The 17,318-nt window shown below is 39.7% G+C and overlaps 1 protein-coding gene across 3 annotated transcripts in view; it reads left to right on the forward strand.

The window, feature by feature from the left end:
- Nucleotides 1-407: 407 nt before the first annotated feature.
- Nucleotides 408-17,318, forward strand: part of Ncoa5 (nuclear receptor coactivator 5) — a 33,796-nt gene continuing 16,885 nt past the window's right edge. For 2 of the 3 annotated variants that reach the window (XM_003467702.5, XM_023564239.2), the window contains exons 1-2: nt 408-584; nt 13,128-13,197. In XM_003467702.5, the coding sequence (XP_003467750.1) occupies nt 13,157-13,197 (41 nt within the window). In that variant the 5' untranslated portion in view covers nt 408-584; nt 13,128-13,156. The remainder of the gene's footprint in view (nt 585-13,127; nt 13,198-17,318) is intronic. The other variant, XM_063248256.1, reaches the window with a different exon arrangement.

Genomic DNA, 17,318 nt, shown 5'->3' on the forward strand with positions numbered 1-17,318 from the left:
CTCCACCTCTCTTATCTCTTTGTTCCTTGCGATGCAGAGGGTGCTGGCTTGTAAATACTGTTCTCCGACACATACATCTGTAGGTGCCTGGGAGTATTTTTGGGTTTTGTTTTTAGCTTTACACAATACTAAATTGAAATATTTGAGGACTTAAATGTTCTATTTCCACAGCTAAAGAGAGGATGCTGTTTGGAAACAAAATTTAAAAGGCTTGACTGAAGTCCTTGACTGAAGAAACAGGCAAGAGACCCATCCTGCACTGGGGACGCCGTTACTAGGCAACCCCTAGCGGTCTAAACCGCCGCCTAAGAGCCGCTTGGCCCCCTCGCCTCGTTGCCAAGGAGATGGACGCCAGAACTCAGCTCTACCGTAAACCTGCGCGCTCTTGCGACAGCGCCGCGCCTGGCGCTGCGTGCGCGCCCTCTACCCCTATCTCCACTTTCCGCCCCAGCCGCCATTGCCTCGTGCCCGCGCCGGTCGGTTGGTGGCGCCTTTGTCCTACGGCGGGCGGGTGGGCTGAGGCGGAGGCGGCAGCGACAGGCCCGAGGCGGAGGAGCGGCCAGGAACCCGCCGCGCTGGTAGCGGTGAGTGCCCAGAAGCGGTGGCTATCCACCGAGGCGTAGGGCTGACGGGCAGGCGTTTGAGGGGCGGCTGAGGCGGAGGGCCCACTCGACGCGCGGCCGCGGCCTCTCCGCGGGTGCGCGCGGGGCTGCGCATGCCCGGTGCGGGGCGCGGTCGCCCCTGGCTCTAGTCAGGCCCAGACTCGGCCCGGCGGGCGGCCGTTGGTAGGTAGGGGTCGGCAGCTCCCTCCGTCTGTGCAAACCGTCGAGCAGAGCTCCCGAGGCGTCTCTAGGTTAGAGCCGCGCACCCCGCGCCCCTTTCTCGAATCGGTGAAGTCGTTCACCTGCGGGTCCTCAGCGAGTCGGTGGCTAGCGGGACTGGGGTCGAACCCGGGTTGAGGCGGTCGGTCTCGCGGGCGTTCCTCCCCGGCTTGCTTGTACGGAGCGCTGTCCCCAGTCGCCGCTGCCTCGCAGCCCCTGACTGCGTCCTCGATGTGTACCCCTCCCCCGGTCGTGTGACATCCCGCCCCTGTAACTGACGCGGACCCCAGACCCAGAGAACGCGGGGAGAACCCGGGTGCGAGGTCGCCCGGAGAGGAGTGAGCCGGCCGGCGCTCGAACCAGCGGGCTCTCCGGGGTGCTGACGCGGGGCTCTCCGCCCCCCGGTAACGGGCGGGCCAGGGGCTTTCCTTGGGGCGGCGTTTGCTCGGTTTCAGTCTCTGGCGTTGCCTCTCCGTGTCCGTGGACCGTGTGTACCGTGTGCCAGGTTTCTATCCTTTATTTTCCCTCTCCTCAAAGACGTTTGTTTACAGCGGAAACCACAGTCACAGTCCTTACCATGGAAAGCTAATTACTCTTCTGATGCTCATAAAAAAATAAATACTTATCTATTAAAATAAACAGTGCGTCCTTGTTCCTCCTGAAGTTATTCTGCGTTCCACACTTTGGGAAACGCTGCCCGAGGAGTGTGGGGTCAAGTGTCCCTCTGGGTGTCACTCTCTGTACACAGTTTTTCTGCGGCATGGTAGATCCCATAAAATGCCCCGGGATCTTCAGGGATGAAAATTAATATGTGAGTTTTCTCGTTGTCAACTGTTCTCATTATTGATTTACAAGCTTTAGTCCTGGGAAACTGCAAAACTATCTACCCAAATGCGTTCGGTGTGCCCTGTTGGTTTGCTTATATTTCTGTAATGTGTTAACCAATTGCCAGTTCATTAAAAGATGTTTCTGGAAGCGCTGCTGAAGCCCTTTTTGGATTTTGACAACTGTTAATATTTTTTGGTATAAATCAGTCAGTGTGAAAACTACCTTTATGTCGACCTTTTGGAACCCAGTAAAGCCCAAACTTCGCCTGGTGGGAATTGACCATCATTTGGCTGTTAGCAATCGTCGATTTTCCCTTCATTCTAGTTTCTCTGCCCCTTCCTTCTCTGCCATCCTCCAGATAGTCTTTGAAACCTCTGACACATTCTCTTCATCTAAAACGTCGATTTTCCTTCTAGAGTGTGGTAGAGAAATCATATGGCAAGACTCAATGGAAAGAATTTTTCAAGGTTCATGATGCCCTTTGTTGCATGCCTGTGTGCACCACATGATTAAAGCAGACTCATTTATAATTTAATATTCTGTTCACAAGTTCTGTGAAGTGTGAGTAGATGTATTTATAATAATAATTTATGTTCTATCTTGTAGTATAACGGTATAGAACATAATATTTTCTTCAGATTTCTAAGCCTGTGTAGAGAAGGTAGGAAAAATTTGATTTCACTCAGGAGTCAGTTTCATAATTTCATCAAATGGAGCCTTATCTAATAATGCTCAAAGTTAAAAATAAAACCTTTTGGGAAGGTTTTAGATATCTCATGAGACTTTGATGGTTTGAAACTTCATTTTCAAATAACGGTTGCAGGCATTCCATGTCTGTGCCTGTAGATGGCAGTGCCTTTGTAAGCTTGTTGCTACTATGAGAGTTACTGGAGTTTAGTTGAATTTTTTAGAAATGGAAACCCTTAAGGTGGGGAGAATGGCCAGGCATGGCAATACACACCTATAATCCCAGCTACTCAGGATGCTAAAGCAGAAAGATCATAAATTTAGGGCTAGCCTAAACAATTTAACAAGACCCTGTCTCAAAACAACACCCCCCCCAAAGGAAAACTTTTAGAGGAAATACATTTAACCTGTTACTCCCCGTTTACATTATTCTCCTTTTGGAATCCTGATAGGAACAATGTAGTGTACTCCTAAACTCAGTATTACTTTTAGTAGTAATGTACACCTAGACTTGTCTATGATAAATACCAATTCATTTGCTCCTACCAGTCATCTTGTAGGATAGATAAACTAGTATTACTTGTTTTCTGCACATAAGGAACAACAGCTCAGAGGTTAGATTTCTTGCCCAATAACATGTATTTAGTATAACCCATTCAAGCTATTGTTAGAGATAAAAAGATTTTGTGATCAAGCAAAATTGGGAAATGAAGTACAGTGATGTTACTCTGCAGCTTCTGAGAGGCTTTCATGTGCTAAACATGTGCGGTGTAGACACCCAAGAGAGGACCAGTTCATTATGCTTTCTCACACTATCCTCCCATGAATGTCTTGAGACATGTCTTGAGAATGTCTTGAGTGTGGCCCCAAACTGATTATTCTTTCTCCTGCAGTTTTCCTTTTTTATCATGGGCTTTATTAGCAGAATTAACTGCTAATAAAGGAGTTAAAAGGCCAGTGCTCAACAGAAAATAATCCTCATTAATGAGAGGCATTGAGTAGAGGAACTAGGTAAAACTACTGTCGGAAGCAGCAAAACATTTCAGAATATACTGATAGCTAAATGTGTAATACCAGCATGCCTGCTGCTTTTGAAATGGTGGCTTTATTACCACTAGATATAAATATTTATAAGGATGGTCATTTTCATTCTTTATCCTATCACTAAAAAATAAGAGCTATTAGGCCAACTCTACCAATTTTATTTTATGAAAATAAATTTCCCTCATAAGAATCATAACTTTTTTAGACCACAGGCCTGGTCTGTTTTCCATTTATTTCATATTCAGAACACTGCTGACTGCTGGGTATGGTGGCACCTGCCTGTAATCTCAGCACCCAGGAAGGTGAGACAAGAGGATCCCTTCCTAGGCCAGGCTGTGCTACATAGTTGAGTTCAAGGCCAGCCTGAACATAATGAGACCCTGACTCAAAACAAAGAAAACAAAAACACTGTAGATTTATGTAAACACTAGATGCCTTTAGGCAAGAATTGTGCAGTTTAAGTTATATTAGAGAACTGAGGTCTTCAGTTTTAGTTTCGGTGATTTGGCTCTGGAATGATTGAACTAATGAAGATTAGATTAGTCCTGCAGATAGTGGGCAAAATACTGAGAATTTCGAACTATAAGTAGTTTGATTTTGAGTACACCTAATTATCCAATTGGAAAGGAAAGTAATATCTTTAGGGTAAAGTGATGTTTGTTTTTAATTTTTCTTTAAAAATTTTTTATAACCAAAAGGAAAAATTAGTAAAACAAGATTCTAATAAACCTTAAAACTAGCTATAAATGTTCACCTTACCTTTTGCAGCCTTTGGGAAATTAATCATTAAGACTACATTCATCAAAATGTGATCCCTGCATTGGACATAGAGCTCAATCATAGAACACTTGCCCAACGTGTGTAAAGCCCTGGATTCAATCTCATGACTGAAGAAAAGAAAGAAATAAAAATTCTAATCCTAAAAAAACTGAATCAGAATCACCAGAACAAGTTGAAGGTACAGAGTCTTGGATGCAGTTCCTTACCTCTCCCAACTGGCTAGTCACTGGAGGTGAGGTCCAGGGAATCTGCCTTTCAAAAGCCAAGGTTGAAGAGCAGCTGATACAGTACATTTTTGGAAAATGTGTTTACTCTGGAAATAGAGGTTAAAGCAGATTCTAGAACTAATCTAGTCATGTCCCAGATTAATTGTCACTGACAGCTGTGCTTTATTGTTGGATCTGTTTTAAGCAAGGCCTTAACTGTAAAGTGTTTTGGCTTCTTTGTTTAAACTAGATCACTTTTTGGCCTTTTAGCTAAGATCAAGTGCATAGTTTGAAGTAGAGATAATAGAAATACTTAGTATTGTAATTCCAAATATTGAGTACAGTTATCCAAGTATCGTAATCCTTTTTTCAGTTTTCCTCACAATCCAAAAAGTTGTATTTGTAATCCCATTGAGGTGTTATTGGAATCCCAGCAAGTTAATTCCAGTCTACCACCTCCAGTACAACCCAAGGCAAGAGTAAAGACACCAAGACATATTCCAAGTTAAGAGCAGCCAAGAGGTCCTAAGTCCAGTCCCTGAGATGGGGGATGTGCGGGCAAAGGCCCTGATCCTAGGCCTCTCCCAGAATATATTATCTTGTGAAGAGGTGAGGTGGCTCAAGGATGAGTGACAGTGAGGGTGGAGGGAATTGCCTGCGTAACTTAAGCTGGCTGGTCAGATAGAAAAGCATCTCTGCACAGTGCAGAGCTAAGGATATGCAGAAGGATCACTTTGCATAATTCAATTAAGGTAGCAACTGAATTGTTTTAGGAGGCTGCTGTTTCTTATATGTAAACTTTTGTGCCCTGGGGAGTCATAGCCTCTCTACCTTGAGACTCATAACCCAACTGACATTCCTGGAGCTGATGGCTCTACTATTCCTTCCATTCACATCATTAGAATGCTTTTACCTCTAAAGAGCAAAGAAAACATATCTACCAAGGTGCCATGATCTGCTTATTAACTTTAGATTTGTTCCACTTTGCTTTTAGTGTATAAATATAAAATTACGTGTGGTCCTTTTTCTCTTTTGGCAAAGATTTGCTTTTAGATAGGAAAACAAAGAAGTATTGCTTCAAAGAAGGAGCAATACTTTTACCCTTAGCAAGACATTGCTAACTTTGGCAGTTTGCCCTTCCTGAGCCAAAAATAGTGGATACTACGCTATCAAAACATAATAGTCTCAACTGGGTGTAGAGGCATACATTTATAATTCCAGCCACCTGAGAGGCTGAAGCAGGAGGACTGAGAAATTTGGTAGACTCCACTCTCAACACAAAAAAAGAACTAAGGATGTAGTTCAGTGGTAAAGTGCCCAGGTTTAATTCCTAATGCAAGAAAAGTCTCAGTAGTCTTTTTCTTGTGTTTCTATAAGTAGGTAATTAAAAGAAGCTTGAGTATTTAACTTTGGGGGAGGAGTCTCTTTGAGACAAGTTCTTGCTGTGCAGTTTTAACTGGCCTTGAGCTCACTTTATAACCCAGGCTAGTCTCAAACTTGCAAGGATCTTCTTGCCTCAGCCTCCCAAGTGCTAGGATTATAGGCCTGCACCACCATGCCTGGCAGCTGTTTAACTTTTTAAATGATCAAATGAAATTAAAGGGTAGACTGCACATACTTCGTGTAGAAAGAGAATAATGACAAAGTCGCATATTATTGCAGGACAAAGAGGTGCACATCTATAATCCCAGCACCCCAGAGGCTATGACAGGAGGATCACGGTAAATTCCAGGCCAGCTTGGGCTATATGGTGAACTCAAGGCCAGCCTGAGCTACACAGTCATATCCTGTTTCAAAAAATTAAATAAATATATATGCATATTATTATTAATCTCAGCAATCTGAAAACCTGGGTTGATGAATCCATTTGCTTTGGAGGTAACAGCATAGTTGTACTTTTTATACTGTTTTTGGGGATAATATTTTTACAGATTTTAGCCACTGTCATGGCATTTTTTTGTAATGGACTATTTCCTCTTAAACATGGGTATAGGAAGATTTCTAAAATGCAGATTCTAAGTGTATGATACGATGTATGTGCTAAAGGAATAGATTCAGTAGAGTAGTAGGTCCCAAACATCTGCAAGAAGTTTGTTAAAATACAGATTCCTAGACATAGTATTTATATTCTATGTGAGTTTGAGACAGACTGGAAATTTGATTTTTAACTGTTTACTGGGTGGTGCTGATAGATCTTCATTAAGGAAATGTGATATATATGCACACACAAATGGAAAGTTGTTTAATGGATATAGAGTTTCACTTTTGTAAAATGAAAAAGTTTGGAACACTTGCACAGTAGCATGGATGTACTTGACTACTGAACTGTACACCAAAAAAAGTTTAAGATATTCATTTTTTCTTGTCCCTTCTCACCCCCTTCTTTGTTCCCTTTCTTATTTGAACATTTTTTTCCCATGTCCCAATATCTGTTACATATTTTGGTCCTTGTTTACACTTAAAAATACGATATTTAAATACATGTGTCCAATTTATTTCACTTAAGAGTATGGTCTTCGGGGCTGGGCATAAGCACCTGACTTCGAAGCAGGCGGTCGTGAGTTCGATCCCCGGTACCAATTTAAAAAAAAAAAAGAGTATGGTCCTCAAAAAAGAGAGAGAAAATAAATGGAAAGAAATAGAAACAAACTTGTAAATAAGCAGGAGAAGAAAGGTTGGATGGGAGGAAGGGAATGGGGTAAAAAGAAGCAAGATATATCATGTACTGTACCAAATTCCCTGTACTGTTATCATTATATATATCTAAAATGTACCAATAATTTTTTTTAAATGCAGAAAAAGTAAAAGCAATTTAAGATATCTGAGAATGTATCTCAGTGGTAAGGTGCTTGGTAGCATTCTTGAAGCCTAGGATTCTATTCATAGAGAAGGAGGAAGGGAAGGAAGGAAGGAAAAGTGGTAAATTTTTGTTGGCTGCTTTTTACTACAATTTTTGACAGGATATTAAGAACATGAGTTTTGTCTTTATTTCTGAACAATGGAATGGATTAACAGATTATTGGCTATTAATTATTGACTCTTCTGGCCACCTGTCTGTCCATTTTATATCCCTTTATTGAAGGTAAAATTAAGACCTTTCTATAATTTCCTCCAGCCTGTTGCTTCAATGTCAAACCAATGATCTTCAAAGAACATTACTCTCATGGGTAATAGTTTCAATGTCTTAGGTTTAAATGCTTTCCCCTTTATGGGGGGGGGGCTTCATTTATTTGATTTTGTTTATGGGCAATTCAGTTCACAACCTTCTTCCAAGTCCTCTCACTACCAATTTCTTCCTTTTTCCTAGGAAAGTTTTGCAGTGCACGACTAGTCTTACTCTAATTTCATCTGTCATTCCTCTCTCTTCCTCCTATCTCCACATTCCCAGCACTAAATTTTCTGTGGTTTTCTAATTTACTGTGTCCTTCATCCCATTCTTTTACCTTTGCATGTACTAGAATGACTTTTCCTTTAAATGTTAGTTTTAGGCCTTCCCTGTCTTCTTCACCTCACCATAGCTGTAACATGCATGCATATTCTTCAGTCTCCTTTCCGCCCTGGTCCTCTCCTGTGCCACACACAAACATGAAATTGTGTCTCCATTATCACTGCCATAATCTCACTTTGCATTGTACATATTGCACTCTCTGTTATTAAACAGTGGACTGCTTTAAGTCTAGAGCTTAAGCTTTATCATTTCCATATATCTAAGACCTAATATAGGACATGATACATAGAAGACACAAAAGGCAAGTCTGTGAAATGTACTAATTATAAGCTTTTTCACTTTCATTAACTTAGTTTACTAAGGAACATTGTATTCTCTATTTATACAATTTAGTTGAAACTTTTAGCTCAGATTTTTACTAGTTTAGATTAGTTTAGCCTTTGTGAATCCAAATTAGTTTTTTCTCTTAGCTGGTTTTCTCCTTAAAGCAAAAAGATAACACAGGTATCTGTTTTATCCGGAAGAAAATTTAGCTTTCAGAGAAATTGTAAGATGTGACTAAACTCCCCAAAGTAGGCCTTTAGCTCAGATTTGCTAATCTCTAGCCAACTATTTCCTTAAAAAGAAAAAAAAGGACATTGCGTTAAGTGAAATAAGCTAGGCAGAAAGACAAAAACTGTAGGTCCTCACTTCTGTATGGACTCTAAAGCAATATAGTTCAATTGGAGAGTAGAATGGTGATTACCCTCTGAAAGTTGGGGAAATATTGGGCCAAGGGTAAAGTTGCGGTGAGACAGGAGGAATAAACGATACGCCTGTAAAATGATGCGTGGTAGTTAACTTGATTTAATTATTCCACTCCCAGTGTGTGTGTGTTTCTCATAACATCACTGGGTACCTCATATATGATCATAATATTGTCAAAATAAATTTAAAAATTGAACTTAAAAGGGGATGTGTGGGCTGGGAGTATATCTTGGGGTGGAGTGCTTGCTTAGCTTGCTCAAGACCCTGAATTCTACCCCCTGTACAACAAAAGAAAAAACAAGCAGAAGAAAAAAGGGCAGAAAATTAAAATTAATGTTGATAAAGAATTTTTTAAAAATAATTTTTATTTGAAGAGTTGAAGTGAATAGAATGTCAGTAGCCGAAACCACAAACATTGTCTTTTGAGGTGGTAGAAATTGAAGTAGTAATTGAATTAGTAGATCTGCCCTTACTGAGTGACTTGTGAACCATTTAACATTGAAGTGTCTAGCTTAAAGTGACTTTGTCCTACCAGCATTTGGTTAGGAAGTCCTAGCAAGAATGTTCTTAATGGAATCTGTGTGTTTGCATTCCTTGGTGGGTGCAATATAACATAATGAAGCACTTTATGTGAGAAGGACTGGATTTGAGTAACAGCTCTCCTTCCTGGTGATAGTGTGGCCTCACATAAGTTAGTCTACCTGTCAGATTTCCTCATTTACAGAATAGTCATAGTCATACTTAAATCCAAGAGTTACAAAGATTGGGTGAATAGGGGCTGGGGATTTAGCTCAGCAGCATAAGCACCTGCCTCCCAAACTCATGGTCATGAGTTTGATCCCCAGTAACCATTAAAAAAAAAGATTGAGTAAAATAACACACATAATGTTCATAGGCCCAACAACAGAGAAAACATTTTGTAAATGTAAGTTATCGCTTCCTCCATCCCTGTTCCCAGAAATATTATGTTAATACAGTTAGAGTTATAGAAAGCATTTTATTAGAGAATTAAAGAGATAATCAAATATGAGAATATGTAGTATTCAAAGAATTAAAGGTTGATTTAGAAACCAAGCAAGCATAATATTTTACCCCTGGCTTATTACAGTATAATTAATTGCAATATTCCTGATATTACAGTATGTCATCCAAGTCATTTTCATGAATGTAGTTTGAAAAGTCCTGTCAATACCTCTCATATGTTGGGGAATTAATGTGTGATAGCTGTTGTCTTGTCCATCGGATGGATATTCCAAGTGGCATTATCTTTATGAAATTTCAATTTAGTCATTCCTGGTTTTCAGCTCAAGCTTTTCGATAGTTTTATTTTATTTGGTTTTCAGCTAAGGCTTGGGGTGGTTTTATTTGTAAGCACTTATTGAAATTGTGTAGGCTTCTGGATTCTTTCAGCAGCCAATAGTGATACTGTCACTAAGTATTGTGGTTCATACTGTTTTTCTCATCCCATTGTTTTCTCTTGCAGTAGCCTGTGAAGTGTAAAATCTGGTTTTAAAATGAAAAGAATTGTTTATGATGGTACAGTTAAAAATAGGTAAAGCAAAGCAGTTCTTGGTACTACAAATGAAACATGTATATTTATTTATAGCATTATTCAAGGACCATTGTGTGAACCCTGTCTGGCATACTAAAATAAAATTGTAGTTTAGGTGCTGTGTCTGTTTGGGAGTTTTTCACCCCATTCTTTTAATGTTTAAAATGGCTCTGCCACTTTTTAACACCATACTTTCTAGATTATTGTATTTTCCCAGTCTTTCTCCTTTTATGTAAATCCCTTGAGCTGGCGCTATTTTACTTAATTTAAAATTCTTAATTAAAAGTGCTTTTAGAGCCTGACGTGGTGGCTCACGCCTGTAATTGTTGAGTTTGAGACCAACCTAGGCTACAAAGTGAGCTCAAGGCCAGCCTGAACTGCATTGAGAGACCCTGTCTCCAAAACAAAACAACAACAACAACAAAAGTGCTTTTAACTTGAAGTTTTCAGAAGATCACTTAGAAATTAAAGATTTTTCTGGCCATTTTTTAGCATCTCATGATGGTGATGATGGTTTTGAATGGCATTCACATTGCTATTACAATTATTGAAGTATAGAAATACCAACCAAACTAAAGTTGAGAAGATACTAAGACTGTCTTTGGGAATTAGAGGCAGTGAAGCCAGGATAAAGTATACCAGAAGAGAAAAAAAGTGCCATTTCCCTTTTATATGCAAAGGAGGTATTACATCTCTTCTTGGAAAGACTCCCAACTTGCCACTGACTTGTTGATTCTCTCCAGTTATAATTCTCTATCTGATGTTCAGAAAGATCTTCGCATTGCATTCTGAACATTTATTCCTGCCTCCGTTTAACAGGAACTTACAGGTTTTCCAAAAGTTCTGTGTATATATATTAGGATTTCTTTTGTGTATGAGGATTGGTGGGAATGTTGATGATTATGTGTTTACAGCTCTCACTGAAAACCTCCCAACCCTACTCTTTCCCCATGGATGTTGTCTTAGACAAAGATGAATATGTTAAAAATTTCCAAGTTTTGGGCTAGAGATGTAGCTGAGTTGTAGAGTGCTTATCTTGCACACACAGGCCTGGGTTTGATCCCTAACATTACCAAAAAAGGGGGAAAAAATCCAAGTCTCATTTTTTTCTATATCTCAGCTGGGTTTAGGAGCTCTTAAAGAAAAATAAATAGGTACTTACCATACTAAAAGTGTGCTGCTCTCTAAAATGAAGACAATGAAGAAAATTCTCGTTTGCAAAAGAAATATAAACCACACCATCCAAGTATATAATTACTTTAGGCTACCCAACGACAATAGGCAGTCAAGTTTAGGTTTAGTTTATGTTATCAAAGCCACCCTTCTATGCAAAATAAGGATGCATTATTTCAAATGGAATCAGTAAACAAGAACTCAAAAGTTAACAAAGCAGGGTAAACTATACCAGACTCTAAAGTCTCTTGTTGCTATGGTCTTTAACGTGATAGGAATTGATTTGTTTTAAAAATACATAATTACTATTTTCAAGCACTTTAATTATGTGCATGTTTAATACCATGTGAGTTAGTAAATATGCTTTTAGTTGCTTAATATGAAACAAGAGAAAACTACACTGCAGCAGGAAGCAGTTTATTTAAATATAAAGTTTTACTACACATATTTATAAGATGTATATAAACTATCAGGTATAACTGGGTATGATGGTACATACCTGTCATCTCAGCACTCTGGGAGTCTGGGACAGGCAGATTGCAAATTTGAGCCCAGCCTGGGCAACTAAGTTATGTCGTGAGATGCTGTATCTAAATAAGAAAAGGAAGGGTGGGACCTGGGCATGTAACTCAGTGCAGAGGCCCCTGGGATCAGATCCTGGTACTGAAAAAAAAGTAAGCTGGGTGTTATTTTGGGGCATAAATTGGTACTTTTAAAATATCTCATTTCTTCTTAAAATAAGGTATTTTTATTTACTTTCTGTAAACCTGGTATGTTTTATTTTTAGTAAATCAAGCTTTACCTGTGTAAATTAGCTTTTCTGTAAGCTTGTAAAATTCCACTGTGCCAGCCTTCTCTAATGAATATACATCTTTTGAAGAGTGTTTTTATACCTACTCCTATGATACCAAATGCCAATTCTTATTCCTAGGTACTTATCTGTGAAGATTGTAGGTACTAGGAGGTCATATTCTTTGTTGAGGACAACAAAAAATTAACATTCTTTCCTACATGTCATTCTGGAAGATTCTATACAATGGAACGCAACACAAGGCACACTAAAAGGAGGCCCAGTCTGAGCATTGTGGCAGACACTTGTTATTCTAGCTGCTTAGGATAATGAGGTAGGAGTATAACAAATTTGAGTTCAGAGAGACCCTAAGATAAATAAAAAGGCTGCAAATGTGGCTCAGTGGTAGAGTACCCCTCATTTATTCTTTAGTGCCCCCTGCCCCCCACAAAAAGAGGCTCTGCTTCATGGACTACTGGAATTTTAAGACAGTGGATTCTAGCTATTACTTCTTTGTGACATAAAATAGAATTAATTGCTTTTGCTCTCCCTCTACCACCTTTCCTTGTTTTTCCTCTACTTTCCTCCCCACCAAAGAGTGAAAGTCTTTTTTTTTTTTTTTTTTTTTTTTTTGGTACCAGGGATCGAACTCACAACCTTGTGCTCGGGTGCTTATGCTGCTGAGCTAAATCCCTGGCCCTAGAGTGGAAATCTTATAGCTGGCTCTTCACTGGTTTAGAAAATAATGTTGTTCTCTCTTTGGAGGCGGAATATTAGGTTTAGGGCTTGGCAGAGTGTTAGCATTAACAAAATCAGTTTTAAACTATGTGTTAGCTAGAAAACTGAGGGACGTTCTTACCAAGCAATGACAATGTATTGCCTTAACTTAATAATAAAAATTGCCCAAGTGACAGTGTGTCTCTGCTGAATGGATTTTCTTACACCATCTGGTTGTCATTGTAATTTTTTGTTGTTGCTTTCATTTAAAATGTGCTGATGATCTTGTTTTTATTCCATAGCATTGAACAGATGGGTTGATTATTCTTTACAGATATTAATAAGGCAGCGGAAAGAAGAAATATGAATACGGCTCCATCAAGACCCAGCCCCCCCACACGAAGGTAAAGTACCCTGAAGCAGTGAGTTACCTTGGGAGAGTTGGGCTCTGGGGAGTTAAGCCCAACTTCATGCATCAAGGGTCTTTTCTTCCCCCCAACAAGTCAGAAACGCTCAAGCAAACAATCAGAACATGAACCTTGTGTGAAGGGCCTTGCTGCTTTTTTTAAACATACATCAGGAGATGCAGAGGAAGCTTTGTGTTTTCGGTGACAAACCCAGCAAGTTCAGCTTGCAACATGAGTTGCAGGCAATTGAAGAGGATAAACCTCTGTCTTTCCCCAGCTCACGTGTCACTGGGAGCCTCTAGAGCAGAAGGAGCGCCCCAGGGTCGTTGGTGTGTGCCATACTGCATTGCAGCAGGCAGCAGAGATTCGACTCTTCATTCCAAATGGCTGCCGGTCCAGATGTTAACCCAGGTTTACGGAGAGAGCCGCTTGAGAGATTGCTGCTGTGTCTGTGCTGCAGACCCCCTGTTTGCTCGCATGCTTGGGTCTCTGTTTGAGGGGAAATAAAAAGGGCAAAACACTCCACCTCTCAAAAGTCTCCCTTTTTCTTAGCTTTCTTGGAAATAGGGGCATTTTCCCAGTATTTTTTCTTCTACTATGTACAAAAGAGCTAGTTTAGATGTGTACCCTCAAGATATGAATTAAATTGATCCATTCTCTCAATGAAGAGCTTTATTAGTGTTACCATTTACAATGAAGATGAGTATATTATATTCCAAAGTTTCTGGTTTTATAATAAGACACAGTGAATGTAGTGTGTCCAGTTTTGCCTGGAATGCAGCAGATTCAGCGCCTATCTGGTATCTCTTCAAGGCTCAAATGGATACTCAGTATGGATTTTGCCTTTGCCTCTAGGTAAAACCCCAATTTTTCACAAAAACTACCTACCTGAGCTACATCCACAGTAAACTACATTTCCTGCAGTGAACTGAACATTACGGTGATGTCTAATTTGTGTTGATAACTCTACAGGATCGGAGGATACACCCAAGTAACTGAACAGTTGCACATACCATCTAGTTATCCTGCTTTGGGGCAAAATTACAGGAAAGATGGGCTGCTGTGTGTTGGATTCTTTGTCCATTCTGCCTATACAGAGGAGATGAATCTAACACCACAGGTACAGCTGTTCCACAGGTGTCAGGCGGATGGAATGGCCATCCGTTAGTTTCATTACAGAAAGGCATATATACATTGTTATTCTAACACCATAAAGAATGCCTGCAGTTTCCAGGTAAATACCTTGTGGGTTGATTGTTGGCATCTGTATGTAGCCTGAACATAAGCAAATCCATAGAACTTCAGCGGTTTCGTGGAACAGCTGTTTCTGTTCATCTACATTTAACAATGCTGCAGATATTGGGTAGTCCCATTTGTGTTGTTTTCCTCGTTGTCCCTGTAAACATAGCATAGGAAAGACTGAGAGATCATAGCTAATGGTCAGAAATGTGGATCTCCCGTTGGAAGCTACAGTTGCTAAATAGCTTGAAAAGAGACATAGTGTTTATCTGATTTCTAGAGAGTACTAATGTGTATGTTTCTCAGCTAAGTAGCTCACGAGGCACATGAAATAACTGCAGACTGTCTCAGCTTCTAAAACCCTCCCCCTTTTCTGTTATCTTAGTGATGCTATCTTGTGATTTCTAGATAATATTATCTGTGGTTTTGTTGTTGTTGTTGTTGTTGTTGTTTTTATCATCGGTACTAAGATCAAACTCAGGCGCTTATGCTGCTGAGCTAAATCCCCAGCCCCTGTATCTGTGCTTTTGAAAGTTTAAAAACACAGGTACATATTGCAGAATACAAAGTAGTTCTTTTTTTCTTTTCACCCCATTCTATTCCATGGGATACAAAGTAGTACTTGTTTTATATATTGAGGGGTTTTTATGTCATCGTAATAATGATACTTAACCAGATGCTTTAACATTTCCAATTGATTACAAATACTGAACAAAGATTGCAGTTTTGTAGAAATCACCAGTGTCCCTGGTTAGAACCCAATATAGATATTGCCAGGGTATTAAAAGTTTAATTTCATCCCAACCCAAAATGCAGTTCCATAATTTCTATAAAGGAAAAAATAGCATTATGCCCCTCTGTAAACAGACAGACATATAAATTGCACTGGAGAGAGCTTTTTAAAATAAACTCCTTAGCAGATATATAAATGTACAAGTCACCTTCATATATCTCTTAAAATATCATCTTCCTTAGAACTAAGTTCTAAAATGATGTCATTTGAGTTTAGATAGGGTTGTGGCTTCTTACTTTATTTACAGTTGTTATGAGGGATATCTAGGCTAATTCAAAGTCTCTTTTAACAGTTTTCTCTTTGGTGATAGTGCCTAACTGGGTTCCTTTTCATGTTATTTACATGACTGTATCATGTAAATAACATGATATAGGGAGGAAGGATGGTAATATTTAATACGTTTGTCCTAAAGCCTACCTAAAATCTGAAGAGAGTCCAGATTTTTACTTTTAAAAATAGGGGAGGGAGTAGGACATGTAGCTGAATATTAGAGCACTTGCCCAGCATGTGTGAGGGCCTGAGTTCAATCTCTGATACCACCAAAAAAAAAGAGAAAACACCGAACATAAAATTAAATATGAGTGCTAACATTTTGGTCATTGACCTGATCATGTCTTATCTCTTAAGGTACAACAATAAAACAGATGTAAAGTACAAAGAGTGGACATTAACCTGGAAGGGACTAATGATTTCTCTCAAGGTGAACAGTGGATTTCTCTTTGGGTGCATGTTCATGCAGTCAAAGCCTTGAGGTATTCCAAAGGTACCACTATGTTGACAGCTTTATATCCCCAGTCAGGGGATACATCGTTCATCAGGATGATACTACGACAAGTATTTCCTTAAGATAATGCCTTTATGTCTTCAGTGCTACCTTTCAATAAGAAAATTGTTTTTAAGCATGCTGACAAGACCTTCACAACACTGTGTTTTGCTGGATATTAGCCTTGAGTGTCAAAACACCTCAGTATCTTTGGGAGTTGTCATGGGATTATCACCTCTTCAAATGTCTGTGTAAACCCTGGTTTTGCTGGCTTTACTCTGTGTTCAGTAATGTGTCTCCCCAATGACTCTGTCAATGTATAATTCTGACAATGCTGGTTCAGCCAAGCACAGAATTCTACATGAGGGAGCCCTGCTCCAGATCACATTTCAGCCTTCACTTACCCCTTGGGCCACTTCATTGGGCCCTTTTGAGTGCATTGCATATTTGCCATATAAATTGTCATTGATATTAGACAGTATTCCTTCTTCAAAGACGATCATGATTCTGGATGTGCCTTATTTCTCAGTTCAGTACCCCATGTTGGTGAACCAAGCCTTAGAGCATACCCCTACACAGAAGACTATAGAAGACTGTATTTTCTAGTCTTATCTCTTAAGACTTAAAGAACACCTATAATCAACTAGTCCGTGTCAGATCCCTTCAGAGAACTTTCCTCATATATTTGTGAAGTCTGTTAAGCTTAGTACAACTTTGGTGAAAGTCACTGGGCATTGGGTCATCAGAAATAACCTGGCTTGGGGAATTAGCTTAACATAATATAACCTGGCTGTGGACAAGTTACCTGTATGACCTACCATGCTTCCTACTTGTCCACAAGACCTTAATTCTTTTGATAACTGCTTGCTTCTTGGGTATGAAACAGCCTCAACTTTTGATGGACCTCGCAATTAAAAAGATACCAAGCTATGATTACCTCTGCACTAACGCTTGAAGAGGAATCATCAGTTCTCAGCAAATGTCTCCTCTCCCCACAGAAGAATCATCTTTGTGCTTGAGAAAATCATCAGCTTGCTTCATTGGGAGAAGCATGGACACTTAAAAATTTGGATCTGTGAAGTATGAATCTCATTGCATCCCATATTCTACCTATATCTTATGGCAAAATTCTGCACAAGTCTTTTATCTCTATTTCTGACAATAGCCTGGAGCCATCATGATGGGGAATCAACACAGCAGCAAGCCATTTAGATAATTTTTGTGGACAGTATCTGTGACTAAAGTTTGAAGAGCAGATGAAGAATTTTCTTAGGGTCAAAAAAAAAAGGCTGCCTTCCCAAGAACAATTACAGCAAGCAGAAG

The sequence above is a fragment of the Cavia porcellus genome, unplaced genomic scaffold (assembly GCF_034190915.1).
Source record: "Cavia porcellus strain 051 isolate PalLab524CR breed Dunkin Hartley unplaced genomic scaffold, mCavPor4.1 scaffold_5, whole genome shotgun sequence".
Classification (NCBI taxonomy): domain Eukaryota; kingdom Metazoa; phylum Chordata; class Mammalia; order Rodentia; family Caviidae; genus Cavia; species Cavia porcellus.